The sequence below is a fragment of the Belonocnema kinseyi genome, chromosome 6, assembly GCF_010883055.1.
Source record: "Belonocnema kinseyi isolate 2016_QV_RU_SX_M_011 chromosome 6, B_treatae_v1, whole genome shotgun sequence".
Lineage (NCBI taxonomy): Eukaryota > Metazoa > Arthropoda > Insecta > Hymenoptera > Cynipidae > Belonocnema > Belonocnema kinseyi.
Window position 1 is genome coordinate 138,330,619 of NC_046662.1, and position 13,064 is coordinate 138,343,682.

Sequence of the window (13,064 nt, forward strand, 5' to 3'; positions counted from 1 at the left end):
AGCCCCGCATGCAAGGATAAGGCTGCGTACTCTGAGAGGTCGCCCGGTATCCCAGAGTCACCGTTCTAGACACCTCACCCAGGTGCCATTCAGCTTTCGGTATGGTCCTTTAGCACTGCTATCCTCACATAAAGGCCACGACCGTTAGAGCTGACAACAGTCGCCTCTGGATGTTTTCTTAGAGCAATCATCTGCCACTCTTCAGTTTTTTAGTCGCTTGCTACCTGATGGTCTAGAAAGTTTCTTACAATGCGACAGGTGTTTAATGAAACCACCTTCTGAGCTGCTGCAATTACCCTACTGACTCTTAAAAGTTCAAGATATTCAGTGCATCTAACGTGAACGTGCATGTTTCACATTCGTCCATATTGGCATCACTTCATGCCTTACCTTGCTATACTTTTAGATCTTGGTTGTATAGGTTGCCTGCAAATTTCGGTTAAGTGGACAAGAAATTTCGATGATGTATACCTTCACCTTTCTTTCTCACATTACGAGCTTGGGTCGCTTGGTTGGGATGTAAAGATTAGTCTCGATAGTAAAATCCCAATATAAGATATAATCTTCGCGACTGGCCAACGACGTCTTGATGTAACACATGTTTGCGATAATTTCCTGTTTGTGTATACAGGACGCCCTTCCTTCACCTTCTAGACGGACAGATCTGTTTAATTGTTGAAGGTCGGTGTTCGACCATTTGATAAACCCAAAGGAGTAAGTAAAGACAGGGATGGCATAGGTATTGATTCCCTTGATATTGGTTGCCAAGTTGAGAGAACTCTTTAGAATCAATCTCAGTCCTGTAGTGAAGGCAGTCGTTAGGCTTGTCTTAACTATCGCATCCTGAATACCCTTACATTCGAGAATATCTAGATATTTAATATGACTCGCCCTCAGCCATGGCCTCAATGTCATTCTCGAACTCGCTCTCTAGCTCTTTGTTCCCTAATTACCATATGGTTAAATGCACTGTTCTGCATTTATATAGTCCGAACTCCATGTGGATATCATTGGAAAACTGCTTCCTGACATCGAACAGTTGATGCAGTTGACGATCATTCTCATTATCATGTATTCTAAATCCATGAGATATACTATTTAGTGTTTTGCTTAATAGGTTCAACACGAAACAGAACCATAATGCACTGAAGGAGTCTCCTTGAAATATGCCCGTCATAATGGTTATTGATCTACTTATGCTTTGTTAACCACAATAAACAACCTGATTCTTGTACCTCAAAACATCATCACACGACTTGGAAAACAAGCCTGTCGGAAGAAGGCGATCGGTCGAAATTCATATAGACTTTGAGCATCTGGTTTTTTATGAAACATAAAGCCTAGAATCAGCTATATGGGTTCTACGAAGATTAGGCTATTGTTTCGTTACCTTTAAGAAAGCGTCTATTATCTTAATACAAATAAGCTTTAGTCTATCTTTCCGCTATGGAAAAAAATGAGGCTAACTTCATTTTGTGTCAAATTTAGTAAGCGCGTAGAATTGTTAAAAGAAATAAAAATCTTTAAAACTTTCTTGTTTTGAAAGATATAGGAGCCTAAATTGCATGACAAACTGTTATACAAAATACTGTAGTGCTTAATTCGCAGGAAATGTTCCGAAAAATAATAGGTTATGTATTCGTCATAAAAAATTAGCTAAATGAAGTTAGCATAATTTTTATCATTGGTGGAAAGATCGACCAAGACCTATTTATAATAAGATGATAGACGCTTTCTTAAAGGTAACGCAACAATAGCGTAATATTCGTAGAACATATCGAGTTGTGCTATTATATATTATTTATTTTTATTATGTATTATTTTATACTATCATCTTAAAATACAAAATAGCGAATCCAGTAACTTGGAACACCAATCGAAAAAATGTCACGAATTTTACAAAAATGGTCACATAAAGGTTATCTAGCTCGCCGAATCCAAATCTTATATCATAATTTCGAAAGTCTAAATTCAGGATCCTGAAGTCTTCTTATACCTTGCACATACAAACTCACTGTACGAAACTGAACAAAAAAAATAGTCTGGCAAAACTTTGTACGATCAAGTACATTTAACTATAGGGAAGGAGCAGAATGATGAAATACCCATCTAGAAAACTCCGTAAAAAGAATAGAGCATCGTGCAATCGGACAAAAAGAACTAACATAAGTTGCGTTCAGGCTGAGACATATAAAAGATGACTCAGCATGAATACAATCAACATTACGAACAGGACAGTTGGAGGGGCTTCTGCGAGGAATCAAAAAAACATTCCGTAAACAGCGAGGCTCCACAAGATCCTGGCAGAACCCCCTATAGGATCACCTCGTACTCATAATCTGGGGTCTTTTCCCTCCTTTAAATCACCAGTGGTGGATTAGCGTCTATTGAGTGATCCTGGAAAAGGGCATGGAAAGAAGAGTTGCACTGCTACTAAAGATTTCAGGCTAATCAGCTTGAGGTTTTTCATCATGAAAACGCTACAGAGGTTGGTCAAGAGATAAATCAGGGGTAAAGTGCGTGTAGCCTCTCTGCTGCACAGAGGACAACGCGCCTTTCAGGTGGATTGCTCAGTAGAAACAAACTCCTTGATGTCGGGGCAAAATTGGAGCAGCGTCCGGAACAGGGGGATTATGTTGTGGGTATCTTCTTATTTATAGAGGGTGCCTTCAGCAAAACCCCTTCAGAAGACAATTGTTAAGATGTTTCAAGGTGTGGCGTGCCAGTACATATAGTTAGCTGGATAGGAAGCATGCTACGCCGGAATCGATTTGAAGCCAGATGGGGCGAAGGCAGTCAGGGGAATTTCGCCGCGTGAATGCTCACAGGGGCATTTTAGTGGAAGATCTCCTTCGGACGCTAAATGAGCAAGGATGGCATATGGATGGGCATATGCAGATGACTTTGTAATCCTAGTCAGGGAAGCTCATCGGCTGACGACCTCAAACGCGATTAAATATCTGGGGGTAATCCTAGATAGAAAACTGAACTGGGCGAAGCATTTAGGTCTGGTGGCCACTCGTGTACTACGCCCACAGCTGCGATAAGATTTATGCTCTGTTCTTAAAACGGCAGTCCTGGTCATACTTCGCTGAGCTCAGACATTATGAGAAGAAAACGCTGCTCATAGGCAGATCACAATCTGCTCGCACAGCCAAGCGAAACTAACTGCAGTTGGATAACCACACATGATATTAGAGCTCGTTTAGGAATGCAAAAATATATTAAACCAACTTACAGAAAAGAATAACGTGGCTGCCATACGGGCTTCTGGTCATACAGGGATCAAGAGAAACGAAAAGGCGGACCTGTTAGCAAAAGTCGGAGCAGAAAGTGAATAAACAGGACCGGAACCGGTACTGGGACTAGCGTCTTGCTGTATCAAAATGGTTATCAAATGATGAATACAAAGCACCGGAAATACTGGGAACAAACCCAGGGTAGCTGACACAATAAGTGGACGGAGCCAGAGAAATCCTGGTTTTACCCAAGAAAAACATAAGGACAGTGGTTTTGATGATAACTGGGCAGAATCACCTTAACTATCAAATGCACAGGACACAGCTTACAGGATATACAGATACAGATACAGATACACAGCTTACGACGGAGTGCAGGAAATTTAGCAGAAACGAGGATACATCCCTGCATGTCTTATGCCTGTACAGGCTGAGTTAAAAAAGCTCTGGCGTCTATTTTATGGGACCTGAGGAAATTATAACGCGACCAATGGTAGAAATATTAAACTTCATCAAGAGTTCTGGGGTCAACTATCTAGACCGAAAAAATAAGGGCATGACACAATAGGTTATATAGATTGAGCGCCAAGGGGGCTCCATTGAGGTCACTCGCGCGCAAATAAACTAAACTACTTTTTTAAAAAAGCTTACCTGTAATAAGTCTTTCCCTCTAGAGGTGAGTTTAGATGCAACTTGAGATAATCCCTGGGTAGGATGATACTGAGGAAATGGTTTATAATCAGGAAGAGTCGTGAGGTCTGACCACGTGTCCTCATTGGGCGTCCCTAACATCTTAAATATTCTCTTTAATTGATCATCTACGTCTGATCCAGGGAACAGAGGTCTGCCAGCATTTGCTAACTCTACAATGGAATAAATTAGGAAATTAAAACTTTTCTGAAACAAAATAGAAAGGTTTATTTCATTGAATGTTCTTGATCCAAAATAATAACTCAACCGAAGCAATTGCTGCCAAGATGATTACGAAGTCGATGTCAAAAATGCCGAAAACAAAATGGCAGGTCTAATATGGTGGCAGATTATACTGGATCAACTTTTGATTATTTTTTTAATTGATATATTAGGGCTTTTTTGAGCTCATTAATTATGATTCCGATGTCCTCCGCATTGGACCCATGATTCTTTTTTCTTTTTAATTTTTGACATCGGATTCGTAATAAGCGAGTTAAAAAAAACGTATATACTAATTTTGAAAAGAATCAAACGTTTATTTAGCATACATGCTTGCCATATTGGATCCCGTATTTTGTTTTTTAAAGTTTTTAACATTGCATTTGTAATCAGCGACCTTGAGCACTCCCTTAAACCAATGTATAAAAAATTCAAAAATTTATTTAGAGAATTTTTTTTCGCCATTTTGTTTTGGCTTTTTTGACATTTTTGACAAACCCCATTTATATAGCAATAAAAGTTTTTTTAATTTAACGCCAATACATTTTTTTAAAACGATTTCCTGAATTTAATTTGCAGATTCATATCAAATATATCTTCATCTTTATTTCAATATATCTTAATCCAATCGCTCTGTAATTTGGAGATGAGATTTCCTGAAAAAAATATATTCCCATCCAAATACAAGAAAACATGGACATCTACAATAATTGTAAGCCTAAGGCCTGATTCACAAATAAAAGCAGTGGTGAAGGTAGAGGTAGCTTTCATTTCTTTTTATAAGAACTATATACTACTTTTTTTCTTTTCTGTTCAAACGTTTAGATACTTTTAATGTCGAGATTTTCGAGTTCTCAGACCATATTGCATCGTAGGAATCAATGATAGTGGATTTGTCTTGTACACTTTATTTCTATTCCGCGCAATTTATAACAAAAACAACATACCTGCAAATATACATCCAGCGCTCCACATATCAATTGATGTAGTGTACAACTTAGCCCCAAAAAGAACGTCCGGAGGGCGATACCATAATGTTACTACTTCTGCCGAGTAGCATTTTACTGGAATTCCAAATGCCCTTGCTAGCCCGAAGTCAGCGAGTTTCAATTCCCCATTCTAAAAAAATTGAGTTAAAGATGTTTAATTGTAGAAATATGTTTGATACTTCTCGCGAAGATGTCTTAGGGTAAAATTTAGCTTTGGACCATAAGGTTTCAGTCGCCTACGTTCAAACAATCTAGAATTTTCTTAGAATGAGATAGGTGTTTAGGTTCTGTTTCTAATATAGGCGGTAGTTCTGGCTTTCTGCTCGCGTATGATACCAGCAATATAATTGTTTCTGTGAGTACCCTTGTAATGAGATAACTTTTTGCAGCCAACGATGACTACTTTAATGGATTCATTGGAATCATCACATAACCAACACCGATCCTGCACGGGTAAGTGAAGTATATGGGTAATGAAGTGCCCATGTAATGAATGACTTCTGTATCCATTCCCATGATCCTATTAAAAAGGGGAAGCACTGATGTTCGCGTCAATCCGATCAGCGAAATTCAGACGCATGTGAGTCTTATCTTCTTCATAGACGGTGTTACAAAATGGATGCCCAGACATCCGAAGCTACTTATAACTTCTTAACAAGATGATGGACTATCCATTTACATGCCTTTGTGTGGAGCATTAGAAGCTTCGTCATCTACACGTGGATCATTCTGATTACATTTTTGAGGTCAGCGTTAGACCACTTGATGATCCCAAAAGAGTAGGTGATGAACTGAATCGCGTACTTGTTAATGGCATTCATCTGATCGGCCAAATTGAGGATAGTTTCCAGTAAGGTTTTTGGACACTTTGCAAGGACACTCATAAGGCTTTCTTTAACAGCATTGTGAAAGGGTCCAATTTACTGCAGAATGCCTAGATATTTATACGACTCATTCTTCGTCATTATTTCAATTAGCGCCTAACCCGAAATCCATGAGGATGACTTTTGAAAACCTCGGGATAATGTTGATTAACTACAGCAGTGTACTCGAGCTGTTATACACTCACAGGTCATCCATATAAAGCAGGTCGGTAAAATTTTATTACATCCTGCCTTTCGTAACGCTATAGTGCCAGGCCGCATTATAAGGGTCCTGCTAAGTGCTATCTCGTCGACAGTTCGGAGGACCAAACCTGTCAGATAATACGTTTGTATCTGCATCGGAGACATTTCTTTATACATTTTACCTCCGGAATGCGGCTGTCACACGCCTAGGTACATACAGGTCTTTCCAATAACAAGGTGACGAATAGCGCTTCTGTCGACGAGCTCAGAGTGTTCGAGGATGCCATTAAGTTTTTATTCAAAATAGATTTCCTTCAAAAAAAAGCTCTGGCGAAAATGTTTTATTTTAGAAAAAAATAGTCGAAGACATCTCAGATAGAAAATCGAGAGAAGCATTCATGGTTATTTTTTCATTCATGAAAACTTTTGGTTGAAATCATTTCAATCGATCAGTGTAAAAGGCAAGGGAACAATGCAATTGTTCGAAGACAACTTTTTCTCTGCGTGTTTATTAAAATTACAATAACAGATTACCAAAAACATCACGCGAATCACCTTGGTTAAGAGTTATTGTTTGGATTATAGACATATAGATTATAGATGTTTTATAGATGTAAAATATTATTCGTCATAAGTTCGTTTCATTCTCTTATTATTATCACTTAACAAAACAGACTACCGGGGACACAGGCCTCAGTTCGTGAATCTGCTTTTTGACTTGTTATGACAGAAGCAATGACGCCGGGAAAGACTGCGGAACGGACCGTGGAATAGTGAAATATTCGTTTCAATCGTTAAAGTTCAAGTGCATTTAGTCCTTAATCCCTCATTGATGGTAATCAGAATGCTAAATTTAAAATAATCAATTAAATTTATCAATATTTATCATTTATATTAATGTGGAAAATAAATTTGTCATTTAATACTTTAAAGAAATCATGAATCCTAAAAAAATTTATATACCATTTTGTACTTTCGAAGCGTTCGGATGCAGTCGACAATTTACACCGATAAAAGGTGAAACCCTTCGGTATCTTTGCTTCGATTTTGGTTGTTTAGGTTGGGTGTAATTAGATATGTATAATGTGAAATCAGTTTTTGATGACTCCGTAGTAAAAATAAAGATTTACGAGTGTTACTCTGTACGGGAATAACGTAGTAGAGAATTCTGGGCAAATAACAGTTCCGAGACGGGTGGTATATTCGTCTAGAATTCTGGACGCCTAGATACAGCCTTAACAAAAACGACTGTAAATTTATTTAATAGTGATTTTTTGCCAAAGACTTCGTCCTTATGTTATATTTGTTAATGTTACGAACACGTTAGATAAATAAGTTCACTATAAGGTCAATTATTTACATAAATACACTCTTCTTTTACTAAAGCGACATTAAGTAGATTTAAAGCTTTACCCTTTAGGGGTAAATATAGGTTTTTATAGGCTGCACATATTAAAAATATTTTTCCCGGGAAAAACTTTCAAGAAATAAATATAATACCAAAAAATTCAATATAGCTCTTAATATTATTCTGCACTTAAATTTAAGAATAATAATTTCGACCCTGATTTAAAAAAAATTCTCATGCGGATGCTCACAAATAATCAGGGATCCGATCGAAACAAATCAAAATAAAACGTTCCTTTTGGCTACGTTACGTTATAGTATAACGAAATTTTCGTTATTTTCGTTACCATTATTTAAATTAAAAACAAAATCATAAATACTTTTAATTTGTTTTGTTAGTAAGAGGTGGATACTAAGTAAAATAAATCGATTAATGTTATTTAAATGTAACAAAATTAAACAAAAACCGCAATTAACGTTTCTTCGGTATAAATATTAATAATTGCATAAATTGAATAAGAAGGAAAAGTATGCAGCCGAGGATTAGTAGAATTTATCTGGCTTACGAGATCGAGTTTTAACATTGTTTGGAGACATTTCAACATTAAGCATCTGGAGGTATCTTAAGGTCACAATTATGAGAACCACGACAACCTTAGTACTTCAGAGCATTCACCCGGTCACTCAAATATTTTTTTCGAGGAGATTTGAGAACCAGCGCGTATGCGGATGCTAAAACGTGCTTGTGAAAAAACAAGGAAAGTCCTTGTTGCCCAGGTGGTTTACCAAGTCGAATTTTAATATTCCTTGGAGACATTTCGACATTAAACATCCGGAGATATCTAAAGGTCATAATTATGAGAACCACGACAACCCTAGTACTCCAGAGCATTCACCGGGTCACTCAAATATTTTCTTCGAGGAGTTTTGAGAACCAGCGTTTATGCGGATGCTAAAACGTGCTTGTGAAAAAACGAGGAAAGTCCTTGTTCCCCAGGTGGTTTACCAAGTCGAATTTTAATATTCCTTGGAGACATTTCGACATTGAACATCCGGAGTTATCTAAAGGTCATAATTATGAGAACCACGACAACCCTAGTACTCCAGAGCATTCACCAGGTCACTCAAACATACTCTTCGAGGAGTTTTAAGACCCAGCGTTTATGCGGACGCTAAAACGAACTTTTGAAAAAACGAGAAATGTCCAGGTTCCCAGGTGGTTTACTAGGTCGAATTTGAACATTCTTCGGAGACATTTCAACATTAACCATCCGGTGGTATCTAAAGGTCGTAATTATGAGAACCGCGACAACCCAAGGTACTTCAGAGCATTAACCAGGTCACTCAAACATACTATTCGAAAAGTTTTGAGACCCAGTGTTTATGCGTATGCTAAAACGAAGTTCTGAAAAAACGAGAAAAGTCCGCGCTTCCTAGATGGTTTACCAAGTCAAATTTTGTAAGAAGAAGTGGCCTGGTCCCAGAAAAAGGTTTATCAGGTCGAAATTAAGATTTCTCTGCATTACAAAATTCTCGATTTGTTTTTATTGATGACTATTGGAAAAAATTGCAAGAGGACAGTGACGATCCAGATACTCTAGGTAAAATAAATTACTTTGAATTTCCATTTAAATAGAGAAGTGAATTGTAGGTTATAATAACTTAAAAGGTAAGTTTTATCAGTCTTTATAAAAAACGTTTGATTTGCTTTACTCGATTTTGTATTTTCATGCCCATAATTTTTATATTTTTACTCATGGAAAATCATTAATTAACTTTTCATTCTTTTGTAAATTTATTTTGTACTCTATTTAAATAAATATTATTTGCTAAAAATAAACAGAATTTGATTGCTTAAATTCTTTGAATAATTTTTATTTTATAAATCTAATTCCTCTAAAAAAAACATATGAACGATAACGACTTAGAAAAAAGTAAAAAAATTATTTAGAGGCTATGTGAAAAAGGAAAAGAAGAAACAAAAAAATGTGGAAAACATTATTTCTAAGCATTTTGTTCGCTTGCTCACTGTCATGGTTTGATTAAGTTAATTAGTTTCCAAAAGTGTTATTAATGTAATGACAGATACCTCCCGACGATAAATTCCTCGAAGAATATGTTTGAGTGGCCTGGTGAAATTTCTGAAGTACCCGGGTTGTCGCATGTCTCATAATTATGATTTTTAGATACCTCCTGATGGTTAACGTCGAAACGCCTCCTAATAATGTTAAGAATTAAGCTGACAAACAACCCGGGTACCCCAGACAATTGCCACTTTTTCAGAAACTCGTTTTAGCCTTGGCACAAACGCAGGGTCTCGAAATTTCATAGTAAATTCTCGCTAGGACTAGATTGTCATATTGCTTATCATAACTTTTAGATAACCTTTCACCTTTCGAAACCTTTCACAGGAACGTAGGATCTCAAAATTCCTCGAAGAATATGTTCCAGTATTCTGGTAAATACTCTGGATCACGAGGTTCGTTGTACTTCTTATAATTATGACCTATAGATACCTCTAGAGGGTTATCACCTAAATGCCTTGGAAGAATGTTAAAACTAGACCTAGCAAGCGACCTAGGGATCCTGAACTATTTTCGCCTGTTTGAAACCCGTTTTAACCTGAAAAACAACGCAGGGTCTCAAAATTTATAAATTATTATAATTACGAATTTTAGATTCCTCCGAAGTATTAGAACCTAGATGCTTCCAAAAAATGTTAAAACTTGAGCCATCCTTGATTCTTCAGAAACTGGTTTTAGCCTTCGCAGGAAAACAGGGTCTGTAAATTCCTCGAAGAATGTGTTTGAGTATCCTGGTAAATTCTGTGGAGCACCTGGTCTTTTACAGATTTTTAAATTCCTCGAAGAATATGTTTGATGGACGTGGTGTATACTCTTCAGCACCAGAGAGTGGTCTGCAGAGTGGCCCTAGACCTCGTAAGAAAGACCTCCGATCCTTGATAGATGGTTGAAAGTTGAATACATCCGAAGCAACCGTAATCTTAATATTGTAAAATATTATTGAGTTACTGGTGTAATTGAGATTTTTCAGTATTTTTTAATTATTCTATTAACATTAACTAGATATTCTTTTATTATGTTTCATCAGTTTCATAACGTAACGAAACAAAAGTAATGCTGACATTCGTTTCACTTCGCGATAACGATAACTTAAATAACGATACTTTTGTTGTGTTCAAATATAACATAATGTAACTTAACGAAAGTTCTGTTCGGATCCCTGCAAATAATAAATATTAGAATTAGGTTGTCACTGACCATTTATATTTAATATGATTTATATAGAAAATTTAAAGAATATTTCAAATATATTTTTTATTTCCGATAAATATAATAACAAAGAAGAAAGAGATTATTTAAGAAATCATTCTCTCTATTGTTTATTTATTATATGTTCATAATTAAAAACACAAGGCAATGTTCCAAATTTTAGAAAAAAAACCATAACTACCTAATTATTTAAGAGAAGACAGTTATAATCATATAATTAACTTGGGTGGTCCAAAAATGCATTGCAAAATTTTTTCACTCTGCAGGGTAAGATACCCCCCCCCCAGTTTCCATTTCCAGAGAAATAAAGTCCGTCATTTTTTGTTTTTCGAAGTTCTAATATTAACACGCGCCACCGGACACTTCAAAATCCCATTTAATTAACCAGGGAAAATTTGGAATTTTCGAAAAATTGAACTCATGATCCAGGGTTTATCGAAACGTGCCAAGTTTTTTAGGGATTTAAAATGAGTGTCTACGAAATAAAACCATACTAATAACTTTCATTTTCAAACCGAATCCACCCACCCCACAACGCGCCAAATATGACCCAAAAATAAAAAACTACATTTTTACGTATTCCCGTGTGGAAAAATGGAGGGGGCTCCCGCCATGGTCCACATGGATTGCCCTCATGTCTTGTGGAATCCATGAGGGCAATCCAGACGTGGCTCCTTATGAAAACGACATGCTATTCCACAGGGGCCGAGCATGGGCTTCCCTCATGGATCCCGCATGGTTGCCACCATGAAAGCCCTCATGGTTTTTTTTGCCAGTGCTGGCACCTGTACTGGCATATCTCTGGGATGATAACACTACTTTGTACTTGACTGTCAGTGTTGGACCAGCACTGGATATCGCTACTAGGAATTCACCATGGGCGACAGTACTGCGTCAGTGCTAACTAGTACCGTACTGCTATATTCTAACCATATGACAAAAAAGTTATTTAAAAAATAAATATTAATTGATTCCGAGTATCGCGTCTGCAGATCTTAATAGTCCTGTTTAGAGTGAATACATATATTACATTTTTAAACATTATATTACAAATAAAATTTCTAATGCTACGAGGTATGGAGCCTACATAATCTATCCCTAAATCTACCGCCTAGCAGTCGGGGGTGCTAACCACTGCGCTAAGCCGACAAGTTGAAACTCGATGAAAAAGCCATCCTCATAAGCTACAGTTCAGAAAAGTTGAACTACCGAAGTACGAAATGTTAACAGGAATATCAATAAAATCATGATTAAATAAATAATATAAATCGATTACCATTTTTCTTCGTGTAATATTTTGCTTTTTCACGATGTAGACTGCTTTAAAACTTTTTACAATGATAGGAAATGTAATTTTTTATTAACATTTAAATTTTTTCATAAGAGATGAAACGTACAATTTAAACAAAAGCAGGAAAAAGTTGTTTTCGGGACAGATGTATTTATAGTTTTAAAAAATTTTAGAATGCATGAACCATATTTTAAAACGTATTTTTTATGTTTGTTAGGATATAGAATATTTACCCTTAGGACTTAACAATTTTAATCGTTGATCCGTGAGGGCAATCGAGCTGGGCCCCCAGCGGGGGGCTCTATGGAACATCCATATTGACTGAGTTAGAATTTCAAAAAAGTGTTACAAATTTTTGTCAAAAAATCGCTGTTTGCAAGCCTGAACTCATGAAACCATAAAATTTGTCACGTCAAAAAAAAATTCACCCTTTGGACTTTGAAATTTCAATCGTTGATCCGTGAGGGCAACCGAGCTGGGTCCCCTATGGAACATTCATATTGCGAGAGTTCGAATTTCAAAAAAGTGTCATTGTAACGAAGTTACAAGTGCCCCGTTACCATACGGCCCTTAGCCTCCCGTCACGCCTGGTCAGTCTGCCTCCGATACCAGCACCAACCCACCCGAACGCCACCCCCCGAAAGGATCACTCACTAGCATCATCGCCGACCCCCACCGCCGTCAACTGTCGGGTATCTTGGCTTCACTGCCCGGATATTATCAACTCCTGTAAGTTGGTTAATAAAGCCTTTTATTTTATATCTAATCGCCTCCTCCTCATTGACTACACCCGCTTCTCGACGTTCCAAATCCCTTTCCTTTCATTTAATTTGTGAAATCCCCCACAAATTTGGCGCCCTCCTAAAATTACCCACATTCCCTCCAAAAATCCCGAAAACGGAAGTTGAGAACAGAGGTCATAAAAC

At 37.0% G+C, this 13,064-nt stretch overlaps 1 protein-coding gene across 1 annotated transcript in view; it reads right to left on the minus strand.

The window, feature by feature from the left end:
• Positions 1 to 13,064, minus strand: part of LOC117174757 (cyclin-dependent-like kinase 5) — a 125,496-nt gene that overhangs the window by 9,802 nt on the left and 102,630 nt on the right. Inside the window, exons 5-6 of the mRNA XM_033364105.1 lie at positions 5,099 to 5,270; positions 3,891 to 4,102 (exon numbers count right to left, since the gene is read on the minus strand). Of these exons, the coding sequence (XP_033219996.1) occupies positions 3,891 to 4,102; positions 5,099 to 5,270 (384 nt within the window). The remainder of the gene's footprint in view (positions 1 to 3,890; positions 4,103 to 5,098; positions 5,271 to 13,064) is intronic.